Raw genomic sequence first — 21,420 nt, forward strand, 5'->3', positions numbered from 1 at the left:
GCCAGACATCCATGGGTCATTTAAGGATGCTTGTCTAAAATGACGTTTTAAATTTTAGAGTGCTCCAGCCAAATAAAGCAACAATTGCTGATAATTTGTTAAAGAAATGACTGGTAATGTCCTGGTTTGTGATCTGTTCTTCTGTCATATACAATTTCCATCTAATAAGGTCAGTTCTGGTTTGAGCAAAACTGCAGGTGTTAGMAATCTTGGAAGAATTCGATCTGAATGAATGGACTACTCGTGTAAGGATAAAGCTGGCAGAAAAAAAATAAGAGATATGGACGAAGAGCAAAGTGTCATGTCATAAATATGGCATGGTGACAATGTAGCCTACAATAAAGTCAAAACCAGGTCTTGAACTTTTATTCTGTATTTCTAGCTAACTATGTTGCTTAAGAGATTACCATTTTGTATATTAAGCTCTAATACTTTTGAATGATTTTATTTTTACAGTATTTCCCTTTTATTTTCCCAGCAGATGGCCACACTTGCTAGTTGAAAGACTCAACTTCAGAATTGGATGCAATTAAATCATAAGAAAAGGAACAGGACTTGGCAATGGAAAGGGGAACCCATTGCAGGAGCAGCAAGAGCAGTAGTCTTCAATCTCTTCTGACTTGTCCTTCTGCACTTTTCAGTGGAAATAAGGATCTTTACATAGGAAAGCCTAACGACAATAGATGTACTTCCATTAGCTCTTCTAGATACTTAGATACTTCCAAGACTCTACTAGATTCTTACACACTTCACACACATACTTAGAAGCAGCTCCTTAACTCCCTCAGACTGAAAACCTGCTCTTAGAAACACTTTCATTCGCCAGTCTCTTCGTGGAAAAGGGAATTACCTCTCTGGCTGCTTTCCATAAGATGAAACTGGGAAACATTATTTGCAGACACTCTTAAAAAATTACTGCAGCAGGATGGCTACTGTAGAATACTTTCAAAACTTCTAGTAAAACAGTAGAGAAGAATATATCCCTTTCATTGTCTATATATATATTAAAAAAAAAAAACTTTATTTTAAGCTGAAATAACTATATCCATGGTTTGACCCTCCACGAATGACAGAAATGAAACATAAATTGTAATGAACGATGAATAAATCTGCAGAGACCTTGCCTTCATATAAATTGCATTAAGGGCAAGTAAGATTTATGAGGGCAAATCAGGCTAAAGGCATTTTCATTMCACTGTGTGTAGATATACAATATGAGAAAGTGTTGTAAAAGCTTCAGGTTTTYCCCTTTTTCACAGAATCACAGAATAGTCAAGGTTGGAAGGGACCTCTAGAGATCACCTAGTCCAACCTTCTCGCTCGCAGTTACACCTAGAGCATATGGCACAGGGTGGCATCCAGGCAGGTTTTGAAGACCTCCAGAGAAGGAGACTCCACAACCTCCATGGGCAGCCTGTTCCAGTGCTCTGTCACCCTCACAGTAAAGAAGCTCCTCCTCACCTGGAGATGGAACTTCCTGTGTTTCAGCTTATGGCCATTACCCCTTGTCCTATCGCTGGCCACCAATGAAAACAGCTTGACCCCTTCCTCCCTGCATTCTCCCCTCCTGAACCTATACATGTTAATCATACCCCCTCTCAGCCTTCTCTTCCCCAGGCTAAACAGGCCCAGCTCACCCAGTCTCTCCTCATACGAGAGATGTTCCATTCCCTTAATCATCTTAGCTGCTCTTCTCTGGACCCTCTCGAGAAGCTCTACGTCCCTCTTAAATCCACAGTGCAGATACAAAATCTGAACTCAGTTTCACATAGATGAATGAAAAAYGTTCCTCTTCTCTCTATAATTTTGCTTATTTCAGAACTTAGTGTAATATTAGTTCTTTATCATATTGAAAGCTAGTTGGTGTGTAGGATATAAAGGAACTGTAACTTTTAAAGAAAGGGTTATCAAGTTTTATTCACCTGTCTTTAATAAGGATGCTCTTTTGTGGTCACCAATGCAGGTGCACTAGGAAATGAGTACTTATGCAGTAATTAAACCAAGCAATCACTGTATTCACCATAGAAGGACTTAAATAAGAACTACCAAACATTTAACTAAAGAAAGAACATTCCTAGATGTATTTATCTCTTGACTTTGTATTTATCTTCAGACAGGTATGGAAAAGCAATAGAACTTCGTATTAATTCTATAAARTAATGGCTATTATTACATGATTGAAAAATTAACAAAACTTAAACTCAATTTTAGAACAATTGATTTAAGCATGCCTTTGTCATTCCCTATGTTCACAATGTAACTCCAAAGGCGTGTTTTGTGAAAAGTTCAAGAATATATATATATATATATTTTTTTTTTTTACAGGAGTACTTTTTAACTAAACTGTGTTTGACATCTGAAATTTATTACTATCTGCTGCAGTCCCATTCCCACAGTATATTGCCTTTTTTTTCTGTTTTACACAGAGGAATGGAAACTACCTAAAATCCTTCATTTCACTTTCTTTATGAAACACGAAAATTCCATGTTCTGTAACACAGTTTTCATTCTGACTGTGATGATGGTTGTAGATGGAAGCAAAAGCACACAGGGAATTTGTAAATTCCTTAAATGTCTGAAGGGCRGAGAATTTGACATAAAATGCTGCAAGTGCTGTGAAAATCTTGCAGGTCATTAGGCCTGCTAACACACTTTGCTGTTGTTATTGCTTGGTTACTTACTTTTTAAAATTATCATTCAACTTATTTATTTTGGATAGAAAATTGTTCTGTGTGTGCTGCACATATTTTGTATGAATAAAAAGCAAGGCTATGCAAAGAAAACACACACAAATAGAAGGATGAATTTAAAGCAGATGGATAAAGAGATTCTGCACATCCTTAGGAGTCATCTTCCACTTACTATGAATCCTCTGAGGTGAGGCTTTAACACTGAAAGATGGAACAAAACATTCTATTAAACTCTTGAAAGAAATGATGAAATAGATGGAAATTTGATAAAAGCATGACCTAGCATCAACATTTTTTTTCTTAATATCCAAAGTAAAATTTCACTCCTGGTATTTTAACAATGATGTTGTTAAGCATAACATAACATATGAAAATATGATTCSTGGAATGGCTATCCTGGAGACGTCAGACAGAATGGTCCAGGCAACAGAAGAAATTCATCACAAGCATTCATAGACCATTCCACTCATGAAACTCCCAAATACTGGAAACTCACTCATTTGATTGCTGCTTTGTGCTCTCTTGTCTGCATCTCAGGCATTTACASTGAGTCTTTTTTTTCTATTTTCTGACTTTGTGTCAGCTTCATTCAGTTGAGAATGATTTGGGGTTTCGCAGAGAAGGAAAGAGACTGTAGCTCTGCCTTGCAGTCATGGAATTAGCTCCCCAGCAGGAACCTTATGCTTGTGATATACACACGCTTTCTAGCAGGCACTAGTATCATAACTCTACCGACAGACAATCTGATGTCTCAGGGTTCATACAACAGATGGAAGTCTGTGTGTAAGTACAGACAAAAAGAATGTGAGATTTGTGTTCATCCTAAGCATTTTGACAAAAAAAAAAAAAAAAGGCCTACTGTAATTTATCTCAAATCAACTCAAAGAGTGAGCTTGAAAAGAAAAATTCGCTAACCTCTCATCATGGAAAAGTAATACCTTCATTATCCCTTTCCTATTCTTGTTTTGTCTATTAGCATAATTATATCACATTAATATACTTCCCGAATCAAAAAAATCCATTCAGTCATAAACTTCAKATACATTTACTGATCAGAAAGATTATTCTAAATTCAGAAAGCACTTATATTGTCTACATTAATATCTGATCCTTTCTATTGTTTATGTTAATATCTGATCCTTTCGCATGCTGCACTGCGGTTCTTCTCTGAACACAGCTGCATTTATTTTATACTTTCTTCCATTCCTCCTCTTCTATTTCCTCCTTTCCAAGGAGTGTAAACTGAGTGGGTGGTTCCAGAAACCACAACCTAATGAAATGTTGAGAGGTTACTGGCAAATAGATGATCCATAGCACATCTTCTTCTACGCACTCTTATCCCTATTCTCCCATCTGCATCAGATCTCGCTAGCCTGCAGCCACTACATGAGCATTTGATCTCTAAATTGAAGTTCACAGTGCAACATTCACTTCTCTATCCAAAACTGTTCATGTGCACGTTGAAAAATATCTCTGTTTATCTGACATTTTGATCATTAAATCTCACAGCCCAGCAGAATTTACTGGGAACAGAGTCAGGGGGTTGGTGTGAATATAATGTGTTAAATTAGGATTAACTTCATCATTTAAATGGCACCTGCTATRGACATTCTAAAGGCAGTCCTTACCACAAACTTCAAGCTCAGAAAAGCCACATGCTTTCAAATACATTCCTCTGGAAGAAACTTTTTAATGAAAGTGGGAATCTGGCATTTCATCTCACTGGTGGAGAGAAAATAACTTTCTTTGTGGGGAGGAATTATATACTGGCCTTACGAGAAGTTTAGGTTTTACTTAAGACAGTGAAGGAGGGTAATACAATTGTTACTCTTAGGATGCAACCATTCAAGAATGGAAAAACACATCGAAATGAAGTAAGGTGAAAAAGGTATATTTTTTCATTCCACTAACCAAAAATATTGATATGCCCTTATCAGGGAAGGGATGAAAAGTCAAAGGAAGGAAACAAAAAGAGAACAAGATGAGATTTGTTTATTTTCCCTCTCATACTCGAATCTCATCAGCCAGAATATTTTAAAAGCAATGAAGTATTTCCAAGGCAGCACTATAGAGTGGGGATAATAAAAAGCTGTCTTCAGCATACTTCTAAAGTAACGGCAACAACARGAGAAGATAATTCTGCACTGGCAGGAGGACTAACTAACAACTGACGTTAAAATCGTATTTTAAGGTCATAATGAAGCACTGCCATAATGGAGCCTCAGCTCAAATATAACTTAAGCTTGTCCTAATTTATTTTTTGCTTTAACCAAATATGTGGTTGAACAAAAGCATATTTTAAGAGGACAGCAATATTCAATCTTAACTTTTCAGATGATGGGGAACCTAAMCAATCTTCAATAAACTGAACCAATTATTAGGTACCATAACTGATAAACTTACTAAGCTTCCCAGTTCTGCTTTGGCTTGCTCCAAATGCCAACCTTCAGACCTTATTAACCCGGGAAGATTGCATAAACTTAAAACTATTTTAACTCTTTGTTTCCTATGCAACCTACGTATAATGTGTAACCAACTGTCCCTGATCCTTCTCTTTTACAAGGTCAGTAGACTGGGCTGTTATTCTTCACTGTAGCACAAGTTTTCCAGTCTTCTAGTCTTTCATATGGGCCTTTCCTGAATTCTCTTGCATTTCCCAACATCCTTGCTCAGTTACAGACATTGAAAGGGCAGGCAGGATTACAGCAGGCTTCACAGCATAAACCAGCAACACTAACACAAATCACGCATCTACTGCGATCTCCAGCGCGTGTATGACCCAGGTGTATGACCCAGCACTTGCATGTGTTGAAAATRCTGTTTGCATCTGTCTGGGGAGCCACGTAGACTCTCTGAAACTGGCAACGCATTCTCTTCAGTTTTAGCACTCTCTTGGTATTGATCTTATCTGAAAACTTCATCAGTGGTTGTGTTAGATTTAAACCAAGAAGAACGTTAAGTAGATCCCCAATTGCAACTTGGATATTTTATTGTGTAATTCCATCTCCCGCCCGACCTGGTTCGGGGCTTTGGTCCTTTCAAAGCACTGAACTGGGTTTGTGAGCTCGCACCCTGGGCACCCTGGGCACCTCAGGGGCCCCTCACGCCACCCTGTGCCTGCTGTTCCTGGCAGAGAGGCACTGAGGAGGCTCGGATGCCCTCTGACACGCTTTTCCTAAGTGCCTGGAAGCAGGAGAGAAGACATTCCCTGCGGACCCGAGGGCAGCTGCCCTGGGCACCGCCTGGGGGCAACGGCCGCGGCGCGGCAAGCGGGAACCGCCCCCGCGGGCGCCGCCTCCGGGCGGGCGGGGGGGCCGCGGCCCCGGGCGTTGCCGCGGCAACGGCGCCGGCGCGGGGGAAGGGCGGCCGGGGAGGGGGTGCGGCCACGTGACGGGCGGGCGAGCCGGAAGCGCGCGCCGCGTGCGGGCCGTGACGTGGCGGCGGCGGCGGAAGTGCGCGCGTGTTTTGGTCCGGGCCGAGGCGGCGGCAGGTGGCGGCGCGGGCGAGGCTCGGCAGCGCCCCCGCCCCGGGCCGCTCCGCGGGGAGCGCCTCCCCTCCCGGCTCCGGCCCTCTGCTCCCTGGCCCCGCATCGCCCTCCGGCCCCGCAGCCAGGCGCTGCTCACGCGCGGCTGCCCTCCCTTCCCCGCGCGCGGCCCGGCCAGGTGAGGAGGCGGCGGGACTGGCGGCGCGGGGGGTCGCTGCGGGGCCCCCGGCGGGCTGGACGTTGCTCGCAGCTCTCTTTCCTTCCGCCGCTACCGGCGGGCGCTGCGGGCGCGCCGGGCCGCGCGGCGAGAGGGACGGGCCGCGGTGCGGGCTGCTGTGCCCGGCGGGCGGGCGGCGCGGGGAGAGGCCGCCCTGGCTTTTCCCGTCTCAAAATGGCGCCCCCGGTTTTCCCACTTCCCCTTATTCGCCTGCGTGCGGCTGGAAGGGAGCGGCTGGCGAGGGAAGGGCTTGGAGGAGCTGGGCCCGGCATCACGGCGGGAAGCGGGGAGTGAGGGGCCTCGCTGCGTGCGCCGCGTTACGGCTGCCCTGGTCCCTGCGAGGGAAGGGGCGTCCTTCCCTATCTATCCCCTGTGGGGGGGATGGCTCCTATAGCTCCTTCTCGCGCTCTTTCGGCTGTGCCCCGGAGAGGGGCGATTGGTAAGGGAGGAAGGGAAACACCCTGATCGCACATCACCATCCAGGGAACCCTGAATCCATCACCATCACGGCAGCCTCCCGGCTCCCTACCTGGTTACTCCTTCATAAAGGCCCCGAGTTTCTGTATGCTTGTACCTGAGGCTTGACTGGTGCTAGGCATAAAGCTGTGTGTAGTATGGGGGAAAGACAGACCTGTACTCTTGTGTTTTTTGTTGTTGTTTGTTTGTGTTTTTCTTATAAAGAATAGCAGGATAGCTTAAAACTGTCAGAATGCTGTTCAAAACAATAGGGCCATGAAAGACAAAACTAGTCCCTCAGCTTTTTTTTTTTTTTTTTTTTTTTTTTTTAAACTTCTCTTAGTCTGGTGGTGGAAAAGGGAGATTGAACAATAAAGCTGAAATTAATCGATTCTTGGAGCAAGTAAAAAGCTCTAGCATCCCTGTGGCTTTTTTTTCCCCCTCCAGTTTGGTAGTGACTCCTTAGACCTGTGGGAAAGATAATCTGTGTGTATATTTACTGTATTTTAAAAAAATATCAAGAGAATGTGAATGTTAACTGAAATAAGATGGCTAGAGACAATGATTATACAGTCATCATTATTTATGTCTCCAGTATGATAAACTAGCTTATCTCAGAGGAACTCATAATATACATAATTCATATGAACTTGTGAGATAGCAATTATCTTTAGTTAGAAGGTCATGAATTTCTTCTGCTGTTGGTTCACTTGTTTAATCTACTACTTCATTATGTTTCAATATAAACAGGCTTATACATGACAAATGTTTTGATAATTGTTCCAGCCACTGCCTTGAATGCTTCAATGTCACATTAGTTTGGGAAAGGAATAACAAAAAAAAAAAAAAGCCTAGTAGGAGTGCCTATCACATAAGTTTGTTTTAAATATTTTAAATAGCAGTATCTAGATAGCTCAGTATAAACAGGTTTGAAGTAGATAATGGCAGTAACCTCAGTGTTGTGTAACTATTCTAGATACTGTCAGCACTGAATTTTGAATACAGTCATCCGGAAGCAGTCATTTATCAACTCAAATTTGCCAGAAACATGAAACTTGAAAGCATAATTGTATCTAAAATTCATTCATTGTAGGAGCACCATTAGTTGTCTTAATTYCATTGGTGGGCTGGCTTTTTTCACTAGTGGTATTTTGATTCAGGTATGTTAGCTTTCTTGTAATTTAAAATTGATTTGAACACTTTTGTGTTTAGTTGATATGAGACACTGATTTGAACACTTAACCTGACTGAATAGATTAATTTGTGAATTGTCACATTGAATTGTGAGACTGTAGGTATGATTTATATATTTTTTCAGCCTCAAACGTAAGAAAATTCATATATTGATCTATTAAAATGTCTAAAAAAMCACCTCCTTCTCTTATATAAAACTTGACCAATACCACCTAACCATGTAAAATTCCCTTTTCTAAAGGGATGGTGAGAAGAGAATAAACCCAACATCTGTTAAATTACTTAATAGTACTAACAGGAGTATTTTCCTAAYGATATGCCCTGAACTTTGTTCTTTTGACATTTAGGCATAGAACTGCTGTCATGCTGGGGGATACTCGAGAGTGAAAGTTCCTACTCAGCAGAAGAACCCTTCATGTCACTGTAGTAGTGCTCAAGAGAGCAAAATGATCTTTGCGTGCTAGTGTATGATAGCTCCCACAGAATCACAGAATGGTTGAGGTTGGAAGGAACCGCTAGAGATCTCTAGTCCAACTCTCTGCTCAAGCAGGGATTTGATAATGCTCCATAAAAGGAAATACTCTGTCATTTCCATACATGTGAAGCTATTCATCTATGAAGCTATGTAAGATATATTGAAAACCTGCACAAATTGCAGTACTTTCCTCAGCAGATCTTCATATAAGTCATTTCTTTACGTTACTCACTTAAGCCTTTAAACCTAATGTAGGTTAAACAGTTGTGTACTTGCTTTTATGTAAGTGTTTGAAAATGTCTTGCTAAGACTTTCTTTCTTCAGGTATTACCAAAAAAAAATCAATAAACTAAAAAGATTATTCAGCCTCCAGACTTAAGGGGGTACTAGATCTTTTCCTGGGGGGTTTTGTCAAAGCTCAGCATAAGAATAAGGTGCAGCTGGTAAGCTGTTAAAATCAAGTATTCAGAATTGGTTCGAATGCCATTTGTCACAAGACTTGAATTTACAGTCTGTGTGTTTGGGATACTGAAAGWACTTTCCCTTTATTCTGCATGTGTTTTGTTTTCTTTTTCATGGTTCCCAAGCTAGTATTTTATAGATGACATGAGAAATATGAACAAATGTAGCCAGAGGCTAGGTGATATTATGGAGGCTATAGCATTGAAGACTAGTTTTAAATACTTGCCAAGTGTTAATCCCTGCGAGCAAATCTAAAAAGAACAAGCTGACAGTATTTTGTCTGTACTTTGACTGTATGTCAAGCTATCGAGCTGCTTCTTCAGGTTAAGAAGATATTTTTATCTTTTCGTATTCCTGCCTGTTTTCCTGATTCCTGCCATGTTCCGTATGTATGGAACAGTTTCAGTATTGCCTGAAATTCAAAGCATGATGATTTCCAGTTAGGCTTGAAGAAGGTGTTGACAAATTTTCTATATATCAAAATGAACTTGGGATGCTTTAATTTTTTTTTTCAAATGTGTATTTTCTATCTGAATCTGTTAAAAAGTGGATGCTGTGATTGCAGTGTTTAGCATTAGGTCATTAGATATATTGATGTAACTATTAAATGAAGAATATTTGCACTATTCTTCCTGGACTTGATGGTTTTGTAGGGAGCATAATTGCTATTGACTTGATAACTGATGAATTTCATGTATGATATCTGAGTATTTAGGATGATTGATGTAGGATGAGAGGTGCTATAAAGCTGTCAACTTAAAACTTCTTCAGGTAAATATAACTCCTATACGTTGGACAGTTTACAAAAACTGAATTAGATATGTCTTGACAGCCTGTTTCAACTGTTTTAAAATGATCTATACTCTGAATTACAAAACGGCCAACTGAAATGAATAGATGTTACATGAATTAAATCAGTCTTGACTATTTTTCTAGAATGACTGCCTTTGTTTGTAGTAGTCTGTACCACAGAGAGCAAGCAAAAGAGTAGCCACAGAAAGTAAACACAGTCCTTACTGCACAGCCTCTAGAAATCACCTATGCACAAGGASTACTAGTCTACTTGTCATTGGATGGCTTGTATGTCTTCATAAATGCTGCAGAGTCTAGAAACATGAATTAAGATGGAAGTTTATTTCATGATTGTCCAAACACACTATAATGCTACAGTGCAAGCAGAAATACCGTATTTTTAAAACAGAAAGACATAACAGTTGTTTTCCAAAGTTTGGAGAGAAACAAATAGATAATGCTGTAAACTGCCTCTGTTTTGGCTATATGTTAATGTTTTCTTTCTTGTAATGTAATTAGGGATATATAACTGTCATTCATCCATTTTTATCCAAATTGATTCGCAACTTCTCAATAGCATGCGAGTGTGTGTGGGGGGGAATCTTATCTGAGAACCAGCATACCTGCTCTGCACCATTCTTTTTTATGCCATGAGGATAAGTGGTTTGCATTGTTTTAGATTCATTCTTGTAGTATGAATTAAATTTAGTTTAAAATTTGTAGGCTAATGGGAAAGAATTAAAAAGTGTAATTATCATAGTAGTTGATAATAGTGGAAGATTTTCAGGGCATTTTTTTTGCCTCATACTTTTATTCCTTGTGCCATACTTTTTCTTCCTCGTGTTTGTGAGAACATATATCTAATTTTAGATATTTTTTATCATGTTGCAGTAGTGACATAAATTCTTTTGATTCAGTGTCAGTTGTCAAAAAGGACAAATTCAGGACAGACAGGAATGAATACAAGATTGGAATAATCTGTATGGAAGATGCTAAATTATTTTGAGGTATGGGGAAAAGAGCAGCATAAGAGAGAGAAATATCTTTAAGATACCAGACAATATTTTCTTCTTAAGATCTATATTCAGATTCCTTTTTACAGTGAGAAAGGAAGTACCAGTTAATGTGTTTGGTAAAGAAATAATTCTGTGATTCTTTCTGACTTGAWGTGTGGAAATCAGGAGTTTAAGTAGAATTTTTTTGAAAACAAGTATCTGCTAATGGTGAAGTATTCTACAGAACTGGATAATCCTTTATTAATTATTTGCATAATTAATCCCATATTAATTATGCAAAACTGGTGCTGAGTTTACAAAGGAATACTTGATAAGATGAGCAGAGGAGTGGTATGTAAGCTAGGTGTTGCACTTAGTTTTCTGTGGCTTATAAGAGTGCTCTGGGTTTCCTATTGCACTGAAAGTGGTTCAATTTGAGAGATTCTGTATCTTTTGTTAACTAGAAAAAGTATAGTTTGAACATCAAAATAAATTTTCTTTCTGTAATAAAGTACAGAAGGTCGTCATGTGCATGATAAAGTGTATTGATAAAGCATACTTGTGAAGAACTTGATGTGGTGACTCAGTTTCCAAATCTAGTCAAAGATTTCTTTTGTTTTTTTCTTTGCTGGTGCTAACTTGTGAGTAATCAAGTATTGCTAATTAGGAAAATTCTGAAAAAGAAGGATTTTTTTTTTTGTCATTTGAGGTTTTAGCTATAATTTGCAAGCCTGAAACTGTTGTGTTGTTATAATTTTGTTATGGTATGAAAAGAGAGACTGAGTCTTGAGAGAAAAAACAGTGATTGGATTTTTAATGTCCTAATTAGATGCATAATAGGAAGACTGGGTATGCAAGAAGATGGCTAATTTTTCACAGTAACAGTAGCCATATTCTGGATTGTTGACTTGGGTAAATATTAGGACTGGCTGCACTGGTGAATTAGATTTTTTTTTTTTTTTTTTTGATTTGTAAATTTAACACCACCAACTTTTTTTTCATAAACAGCAGAAGCACCACTAAGCTTTGCATCCTGGAATTTGCTTTCAAGAACTTGAAACAAAGGACTTCTTTCTAATTTGGGCATGGCTAACCGAGGAGCAACAAGACCCAATGGGCCGAATGCTGGAAATAAAATTTGCCAGTTCAAACTAGTACTTCTAGGAGAATCTGCAGTTGGCAAGTCAAGTTTGGTGCTTCGTTTTGTAAAGGGACAGTTTCATGAATTTCAAGAAAGTACCATTGGAGGTAAGAGAATTATCCTGTTAATTTGTTTCCCGTTGACTTCATATTGTCCTTTACCATTGACAGCCTTGAATGTAATGTCACTTCCAGGATGGGTCCTTGATAACAAGGATTAACTCTTTAGTTGTGATCTGTAATTATCTAAATTAAAGGTTATAGTTGCTGCGTGGCTGTAGCAAGCATCCGTGTCACATGGAGAAAGTGTGTGTCTGAATTGTGTAGTTTTGAAAACAGGGATTGATTGATATTAAATTTTGTAAATGGATGCGTAGCTGTTCTAATAGTGCTGTTTACTTCCTGAATGAAATAACTGCTTAATAAGAACTAGGTTTTATAAAAACAGTGTTTTGTCTTCAAAAAAAGTTGTGTTGTTATTTTATGTAGTTTGACTTTGCTTGTGAATTGAGAGAACATGTTGCTTTTCTAGATGCACTTTTCTTTTTTAGCAACCACAGGARTAAAAATGCTGCCTTTACATAACTGCAAACAAAACACTTCAGTAGAGTGGAGAGGAAAAAAACGTTCCTATTTCACAGTGAACAGACTTTGCTGTTTTGTTGTAATTATTTTTCATTGGAAACTTCTTCTGTTATCCTGTATGTTGAAACTCTTTGTGTTTTGTGATCTTTTTTCCTCCTTGGTTACATTTAAACTTCCCCTAAAACCACCTCTTGGTATACAGACTTAAACAGATCCAGATATTATAGATGGGTCAGTGTTTCCTAGTAATTGTTATTACTGCTTGTGTGAATGAGTCTGTGTTCCATTGTAGTATTTATGTGAAGCCCTTTCTGTCATCTGTAGGTGTCTTTACAGATGAACAGTGGTTGAACGTAAAAATCTGCATAGCTTACAAAAARCTACAAGTTTAACTTGATTGCAATCGTTTTTTACATTGTTTCTTGCTGTTAGAATGTTCAAGTTATAAACCTTGATAAAATTTCAGTAATCTCTGATTCATTTAACTGCTTGCTTTTGCTTTGCTTTTCTATCTGGATAGAGTGAGATAATCTAAGCACTTTGATTGTTTAAAAGCTGTTTAAGTGTTAAGTGAGAGTGTTCAAGTTATGTGGTTTATTAAAAACTCCATATTAACTTATATGTCTTTTTATATAAAGGGCATTTCCTTGTTTTCATTTTTATAAGCTTAGTGATAACACATGCAGGATTTTTGGAGTTCAGAAACTTTGTTTAGAGACAGTCTAGTGTGGTAGCCTCTGTTTCAGGAATTCTTTTCTTTGTATATAGAAGGGTCTTTGAACAAAGAAGAGCTTATGTGTATTGTGGATGAAATAATAGTGGAAGAGAGTGCAGTTAGAGGCGTTGACAATGTGATACTGGTGTTTGTGATACCTAGACTTGGCTGCTTTGGACTAGAGAAGCAGKGCTTGTGACTTATGGAAAAGTATGGGTGGTAAGATTTATTTGGCTTCAGATAATTGGCACAGTGAATCAATTAGCTATCAATTAACTATGGTCTTGTGAGATAAAAGAAACCTATTTTGTTTACATAAGTTGGTTATTGAAAATTCTGTGGTGGCTGAAAAGTTCCTTTCAGCAAAAGTAGGAGGATGTCAAAGAATAAGTCCCTTGTTTTGATTCTCTTTCTGGATACATTTCTTCACTTACRGAGTGTAGGTAACATTCTTCCATTGAATGTCCATTAAGAATTTCAAATTCCCCTTGCTTTAATGTCTCATTTCTGTCTTGAAGGTATTTAATAATGTGTTGGTTCTGGGAAGGAAACCCTATTCTGATGCACAATGTTGGCTTCTTTGTGTGGTTTTGTGTTGTTTTCTGGTGGTTCTCAACTGATTAGGGAACTACCAAGAGGAGCTTGTTTTGTCAGAGCCTGGGTACTTGGCATTTGAGTTACTGTGCTTTAACATTGGAACGTCAAAGCTCTTTGCTTCTCTGGCTTGCCTGCTTGTCTCTCTGATGGATGCTAATACCACTGAAGCAGGAACATCTGACCACTTCCTAGGCAGTTTTGGATGGYAGTTACAATTTCATTTATAAAACAAGATTGACTTGCTTTGATTAACTGTAATAAGTTGGGTTGAAAACTGCAGCAGTTTAGGAGTGATTCACAGTCTTTTTTTTTTTTGAGTATGTGGCTAGGATGGTATCCCATGTGTGCACACGTTATGGTCAGCATAGCTTCTGACATTTGATATAGATATGCTGCAGCCTGTGTCAGTATGCTTACTAGTAAGGCCCAGTTCTACAGASCAATAGGCTTTTAGCATGTCATCAAAGCAGGAGATACTAAAAACAACTTTTTTTTATAGGAAGGGCAAGCCAGTCCAAAGTATTACTTCACTAAATGTCTGTCGTGACTGGATAAACAACTGCAAGCATTTATGCTGATTTGTTTGAAATTTCCACCTAAGTTCTAAAGAACTTTAAAAAAAAAAAAAAAAAAAAGACTTGTAGCAGAATCTCCTTGCTTTTTTGTTGTTTTCTCCCAGGAAACTCTTCAGACTAGCTCCTTGTTGGTAGTTGGGGTTTATATGTTGTATGGATACTCTCCTCCATTTTTCTAATTTGTAACTTCAGTCTGAATGGAAAACTTACACCAGGAGTAGGTTTTTGAAGGTTTGCTATTAATTACTGTTTTACATAATCATCATTTAAGATAGAGACAAAAAGTATGTTTGTATGGCTGCTTTAAAAGCAAGAACTTAAAGAAGATATTCTTGCTTCCAAATCTTATAACTAAGAATCATTGTGAGCTGAAARTTGAAGATTTAAGATATTCACAGAATGCAAGTACAGTGAAGAACTGTGTATCTAAAGCTATTGGAGTATAGTAGGGCAGGATGCTGTTACTGGTGCTTTATGTTGTCTGTTGCATCTCTATGAAGCATATGTAGAGGCTTAAGAGAAGCTTTGGATTGATCAGAGTTATTATTAGAAAGAATTCTCAAAATTTTGTAATTACTTTTCTCTTTAACTTGAGGAGAGACTGATTATCCAAAAAGCTGTTGTGTGCAAATTAAATTGATAAACTGGCAGCATCAGGCCCATTATATTTTAACAATAGGCTGTGTTTAAGGAAATCATATTTCATATGTCTGTGAACTTAATTTTGTATGAATGTACAGATATAAGCAGAGTTATGTTTTCAGCACCTCTGTCTCTTTTGTAGCTGCTTTTCTAACCCAGACTGTGTGTCTTGATGATACAACGGTAAAATTTGAAATTTGGGATACAGCTGGTCAAGAGCGGTATCACAGTTTAGCACCTATGTACTACAGAGGAGCACAAGCAGCTATAGTTGTATACGACATTACAAATGAGGTAAGTATGGCATAGAGAAAGGGGATCTAGAAGTTAGTGGACTTGTTGATCTGGATTCTCTTACTGATTCTTTCACCAACTAGTGTGAATCAGTTCATTGTTTTGTACTAGTCTGTGCAATGTTAAATTCTGGACAGAAACTCTTTTTGCCAAAATTCCATCTACATGATTATTTTGTGTGTTTAATAGTTTCTCGCTATTTTTGTGTTGCAATATGAAAGAACTACTATAAATGAAATAAGAGAAACTCACCTGACTAGTGGAGAGTTAGGGTTGCAGAGCCACTGAAATTACCTATGGGCTGTAGAATGTTTAACAGTTGCAAGTGGTTTTTAACTTCTCTAGATGACTGAGATTTTATTGTGCTGTAACAAAAAAGTGTATTAACTGACACTTTTTACASAGAAAACTTGTATTTTTGATGAAGCAGCATATGTCATTATTATTTAGCAACAAAATGTCAAAAGGAGATTGAAAAAGAACTGATTTTTGACCAATTAGATTTTCAGTTTGCTGTGAAGTGCAGTTCAGAGTGTCCCTTTCTTCAACGGAGGCATGTCTCATCAGAACAAATTAGCCCTGAGCCAGTAATACGTGGTAGTAACATTTCCATTAGTAATTGTCAAAGCATAGTTTAACTAGATTATGGTGTTAGAAGTGAAATACTTTAATACTTATATAAGCAATGCAGCTTTATTTTCATTTTTCTTGGTACAGTGAAGATTTGTATTTTATTATATTAAAGCAGAGGTGCACATGCTTTTGGAGACTGGGCTATTTTTAACAGTTGTATTAGTGGACCATTATGCCATTTTTAACTGGGTTAACTTTAAAGGCTCTGTGTTCCACAGAATGTTGTACAGTCTRTAAAGGAGTGACTTGAAAAGCATTTTATAGAGCGAATTATTTTGGAGTTTTTTTTTTAACTGACCTTGTAACCGATTCCCTAATTTTTGCTATTTCTCTCACCTTATTGCTGTAGCAGTTAAACAGAGTTTAACACAGCAGAAAAACACTAATATCTTATTGTTAAAAAGTACAGGCAAGAATTGGAAAGTGACCACAAATCACTGAGACTAGATCTTAAATTTATCTGTGCTTTTTTTGAGCTTAGGTCAGGTAGGTTTACTAGAATCTTTTCTACGATTTTACCAATTTCTTTTGGTAAGATGAGACTTAAAAGAACAAAATTCCAAACCCTCTGCCRTAATGCTCTTGGTAGTCTTTCAGTGTAGCTGTTCATAAACTTGACTATGCTGAGGGACGAATTAAAATTCACCTTCTCTTTTAAGCGTTTCCCCATGTGCTGTCTACATGAAAGCCCTCTTATCTTTGGTGTCTTTTTTACTATTGTCCTAGCTAAGCACATTTGTGAACCAAGATAAAGTACTTTACTTAAAAAGCTCACTTGGTGAGCTGGAATTTGCTTCTAGACAATGGTAGTAGCCATTGTATTGATCTRTTGCTTAAAGTATCAATAGTAGATATTGGGATGATAGGTCAATACAAAAGAATGTAAAAACTCAGTTGCATCACTTTGCAATCRTTGACAGGAGTCCTTTGCCAGAGCGAAAAATTGGGTCAAAGAACTTCAGCGGCAAGCAAGCCCCAACATTGTAATAGCTTTAGCAGGAAACAAAGCTGATCTAGCTAACAAAAGAGCTGTGGATTTCCAGGTATGTATGCATAGCTTCYGTTTATAAATAAAGTGCTTCTTTGGGATAAAAGTAAGCAAGTCTTCAGGAAGCTGCTTTGTGCAGTCTTAAGTACTGGCTGTAGAGGTCATGCTGTTAAATATAAATGCAACTGAATTGTATAGAAACAGCTCTTTCAGCAACATATAAATTGTGTAGCAATGGACTTTTTACAAGGCAAATAGAATTGCTGTTGCTTGATGTGACCTTTTGTCTTCCACCCCAAATTAGCACTGGGACTGGTAAACAGTATCTAAAGTTCAAATGCCCTTGGTAACAGTAACTCTCAATGTGAACCATTCTCTGAGAGTTGTTAGAGGAGAAGTTTTGAATCAGCATACGATATAAAGCTGGTGGTTGTACCAAGCTTGCTTCCACTATTCTGTGGAAGCAACATTCCGAGTTTTAACTGCAGCGCTCATCTTTCCATGTGTTCTAGTTGATACACCTGCATTGCCTGAGACATTTAAACTTTTAGAACATTTTTCCAAATAATTGGAAAATGGTTGCCCTATCAAATAGAAAACTCACTGCAGATGATTCTGGTCCATCTATCATGGAATCGGAATAAATTTTCTTAAGATCACAGGGTTTATTTGTTAGTCATCACTTCTACTGTTTTGATCTATATTTGGTATCACCATGCAAGATGCAAGTTTTGTATAGCAGTGAATTGTAGTAACTTTATTTTCTCRTATTCAACAATTTCTGATTGCATACTGTCATGTCAGTAGCAACACAAAGCTGTATTTTAGTATAATTTCATATATTACAAAAATTTACAGTATCTCATAAAATTTGCACCTGTATAAACTCCTGAAGATTAWTCAAATTCAACTGGCTAGTTTCTTTGACCAAAATAGAACTGATTTGACATATTTTTCAAGTATTGATATTTTTGTTAAGGTGATGTGAAGTTTAGAATAAGCCAGTGATGTTCTCTGTTTCACTGGACAGTTCACTGGAAGTTTCAGAGACTCCCAAGTGTTCGTAAATGTGTTATTTCAGATATTACATAGATCTTTGTACTTGTTTAAATGACATCATCTAAGTAGTATGCATGATGCACACTTTTGTCATAGCTATAGCTAGGGTTTTTGCCTTTCCTGTATTGAATCCAAGGCAGTGACATAACTGTAAAGAACTGTACAGATTTTTAGTTGTACTTGCTATTAAGAAGTGGCAAAAATGGGGCAGTTTTTCAAAGTGTTAAAGTGTATTTCAGATAAACACTCAGACTGATAGAGAAGGTAAATGGACAAGATATTTAGTACTGTTTTCTGTCATGAATTGCTCTAGGAGTAGTGGAACTATTCTGATAAATCTGCTTCAGTGAGTGAGAATTTCAGAATAGCTCACAAACTGCCTTCTTTCCTGGATGACAGACTTTTTGACTTTAGATGACACTTTCTGGAGCATTCTTACTCTTGTAGCCAGAGTTATGGGTCAAGGTTTTGTTTTTAATAAAAGTTTTCATTTATTATTTATTTTTGCTTTAGGCTTTTTGATATTTTTAAGTAAAGATTAAGATTGCAGTATTAAATGTTTAACTGCTATTATTGAAGCTTTATTATAACTTCATAGTTATGAAAAGTATGTTGTCATCTAAGTGTTTCAGCAAACTTCCTGTCAAAATGAAATAAAATTTGCTCTTAGTAGCAGTAAGAATACTGTAGGTACTAATTGTGTGATTTAAAAAAAGTGAAGTAATGCATTCCTGTTTTATCTTTCAGGAAGCACAGGCTTATGCAGATGACAACAGCTTATTGTTTATGGAGACATCTGCCAAAACATCTATGAACGTAAATGAAATTTTCATGGCAATTGGTGAGTTTAAGAGCAAAACTGCAACTTAGCATGAATTTCAGGAAAACAGTTTCCCTATCAGGACACTTCTTGTCCAGACTATTTTACTTTCTCGCTTAGTCTTTCAGTGGCGCTGTTTTGTTGTTGTCTTAGTGGTGTAGTTGATTGTGTGGTGAGTTGTTCTGTGTGTTTTTTTTAGTTTGTTTGTTTGTTTTCATATATTCAAAAGTCAGATAAACTTTCTTGAAGCACAGTTGGTCAGGATTTAGGTATTTTCTTGGACTAAGTAGCAACAACTAAGTGAGATTACTTTCAAATTCAGTTAAGGAAATGCTAACCAGTCTATGTTTTAGTTCTGTGATCACTTATCCTCTTTCAGGTTTAATGTGTTGTTACATACTGGCGGAAGGCTATAGTTTTCCCATTGTATGGGGAACCATAAAAAACTTACCTCTTCTAAGCATAGAATATGTTTAGGATTTGTTTATCAGTAATGAGTTTATCAGCTTGTCAGTATGAGAATGTTAAAGTGTATAAACTTGTTTTTAATGGTATGCCATAAACAGCAGATACTGTGCTGACCTGTGCCAAACCTAGAATACTGTAACTTTTATGAAGTAAATGTAACTGAAGCTGAAAACATTACTTTAAAATAGGAGAAAGGTCACACCTTAAGTCAAGTGTATTGATTTTAGTCTAAACCAAGTATTTGCTAAATACGCTTTTGTGTTTAAAATCTTAGTTGAATCCAAATACAGCAATCTGAAGTCTAAAAGTTGTGCTGAAGATAAATATGTTTAAATTTGTGAGAAAAGTAAAGGTACTAATTTCACATTTTTAGCCTTAACATAGCTTAACATGTCACACCTGGATAGATACTTTTTGCTGTATTTTYGTCCTAGAAAATAACTTAGCTAATGATTAAGATGTCTTAACTTTTTTTTTATCAGCACACTATTCAGATTTTTACGGTGATCATACTGATACTCCTGAGTAATGAAGCACTGACAGACTATGTACTCAAATGATTTAATCTAAGTACAGTCTCAGTTTAACTATTATTTCTTACTGCTTTTATAGCAAAAAAATTGCCCAAGAATGAACCACAGAATGCAGGCGCCAGCTCCGTCAGAGGAAGAGGAGTAGACCTCACTGAACCCACTCAACCACCCAAGAGTCAATGTTGTAGTAACTAAAAGATCGATTGCTTTAAACTGTTCTCAATATTCTTCTGCTTCCTAACTGTCAATAACAATGGAGTTGGAGTGCTTAACCAGGCCCAGTTCAGCTTCCAAACAGTGAAGAGACTTATGATAATAGTCAAGTTTATGATGCAGAATTTTCTTTTGACCTTAATTTTAACATGCATGTATCACTGGCTGTTATGTTTCAGCAGTAGAGAAGAGATGGAAGTGGAATAAACTTGCTTCAGTTGAAAGGTTTTAAAAATCACTTGCCATTAGGGATATAGAAGAACTGTTTTCCATGGACCTAATTGGCCAGTTCCTGTAGCTCCAATACTGGTTACTGTTATAAAGAATAGAATTGGGACTCTTCGTACTTCTCAATTATGCTTTAAAACCTTTTTAGAAACAGGGTCTAAAAACTGATTAAATTTATTCAAAGTATTGATGCAACCAGTTGTTTCTGCAGGTATCCTCTGTTTAGTTATACATTCCATAGTTTAATAATTTAATTACAAATATATTTGCATTAACAATTTTAAGAACCTCGTGCTTGCAGGAAAGTGGAATTTTAGTTGGTACACTGTATGTAAATTTTTATCAACCTGGTTAGTTATCTAAAGAAAATAGTGATTAAATCAAGTTTAACTTCATTTTTAATGTGTTCRGAAGGTGCAAACCAGTAAATTCAACTTCACAACGTAGGATTTTTTTTGTCTACAAACTGTAAGAGCTCTTCAAGTAAAACCACAACAAACTCGGTGTCTGTGACTTTTTTTCTTAGTTTTCATCATTGCTGGCCATTACAGTTTCTTATGTTCCCTGCCCTCCTTCCCCCTCAAGGAAAAAAATAGTGCACTAACAATTAYGTACATTCAACTTGATTTTAAATTTGGATATTAATGTACTGTAAATAGGGTACTCTGCATTGTAGTCTACATTTGTTTAATACTTTCTGTAATATTTAAGAGTTGCTTAAAGGTATACAGAATGTACAGTTACTTAAAGCTAACTTYTTTCCTCTCTAATCAAAGGGGGTTCTGAGTTCTTCCTTTATGGCTAGAACAGTAATAAATGATGCTCCTGTATCTGTAACATAAGTACTGCTGTCTGTCAGTAATGAACTTTGCAACTTTGTTTTCCAAAGTACATTTTATTTTGATCTGTCCAGTATATTGCACTAATTCTTTTAGTTATTTTCATTATATGAAATCTACCAAGTGTGTCAGAAGAGATGAATTAGCCTATTTAAATGTTGAGCTGATAGCAGAAACTTACTTGTGCAGATTTTAAATTTGCAGTAATCTGGATTTAGCAAGGAAAATAACAGTTCACCGGTGTTTAGTTTTATATTGAGGTGCTCAGGTTTGAATAAAGTGGTTAAAAAAAAAAGATTTGTGATTAGTGTTTCTTYTAAGTTTCA

The 21,420-nt window shown here is 37.4% G+C and overlaps 1 protein-coding gene across 1 annotated transcript; it reads left to right on the top strand.

The window, feature by feature from the left end:
• The first annotated feature begins 6,296 nt into the window (after window positions 1-6,296).
• On the top strand, window positions 6,297-21,134 carry RAB5A (RAB5A, member RAS oncogene family). Its single transcript, XM_026050803.1, has 6 exons — window positions 6,297-6,352; window positions 11,774-12,013; window positions 15,162-15,313; window positions 16,867-16,989; window positions 18,741-18,834; window positions 19,894-21,134. The coding sequence occupies exons 2-6, from the start codon at window positions 11,851-11,853 to the stop codon at window positions 20,007-20,009; spliced, it is 648 nt and encodes a 215-aa protein (XP_025906588.1). The 5' UTR covers window positions 6,297-6,352; window positions 11,774-11,850; the 3' UTR covers window positions 20,010-21,134.
• The last annotated feature ends 286 nt before the right edge of the window (window positions 21,135-21,420 follow it).

This window comes from Nothoprocta perdicaria, unplaced genomic scaffold (genome assembly GCF_003342845.1).
Source record: "Nothoprocta perdicaria isolate Ctin4 unplaced genomic scaffold, notPer1 scaffold_70, whole genome shotgun sequence".
Lineage (NCBI taxonomy): Eukaryota > Metazoa > Chordata > Aves > Tinamiformes > Tinamidae > Nothoprocta > Nothoprocta perdicaria.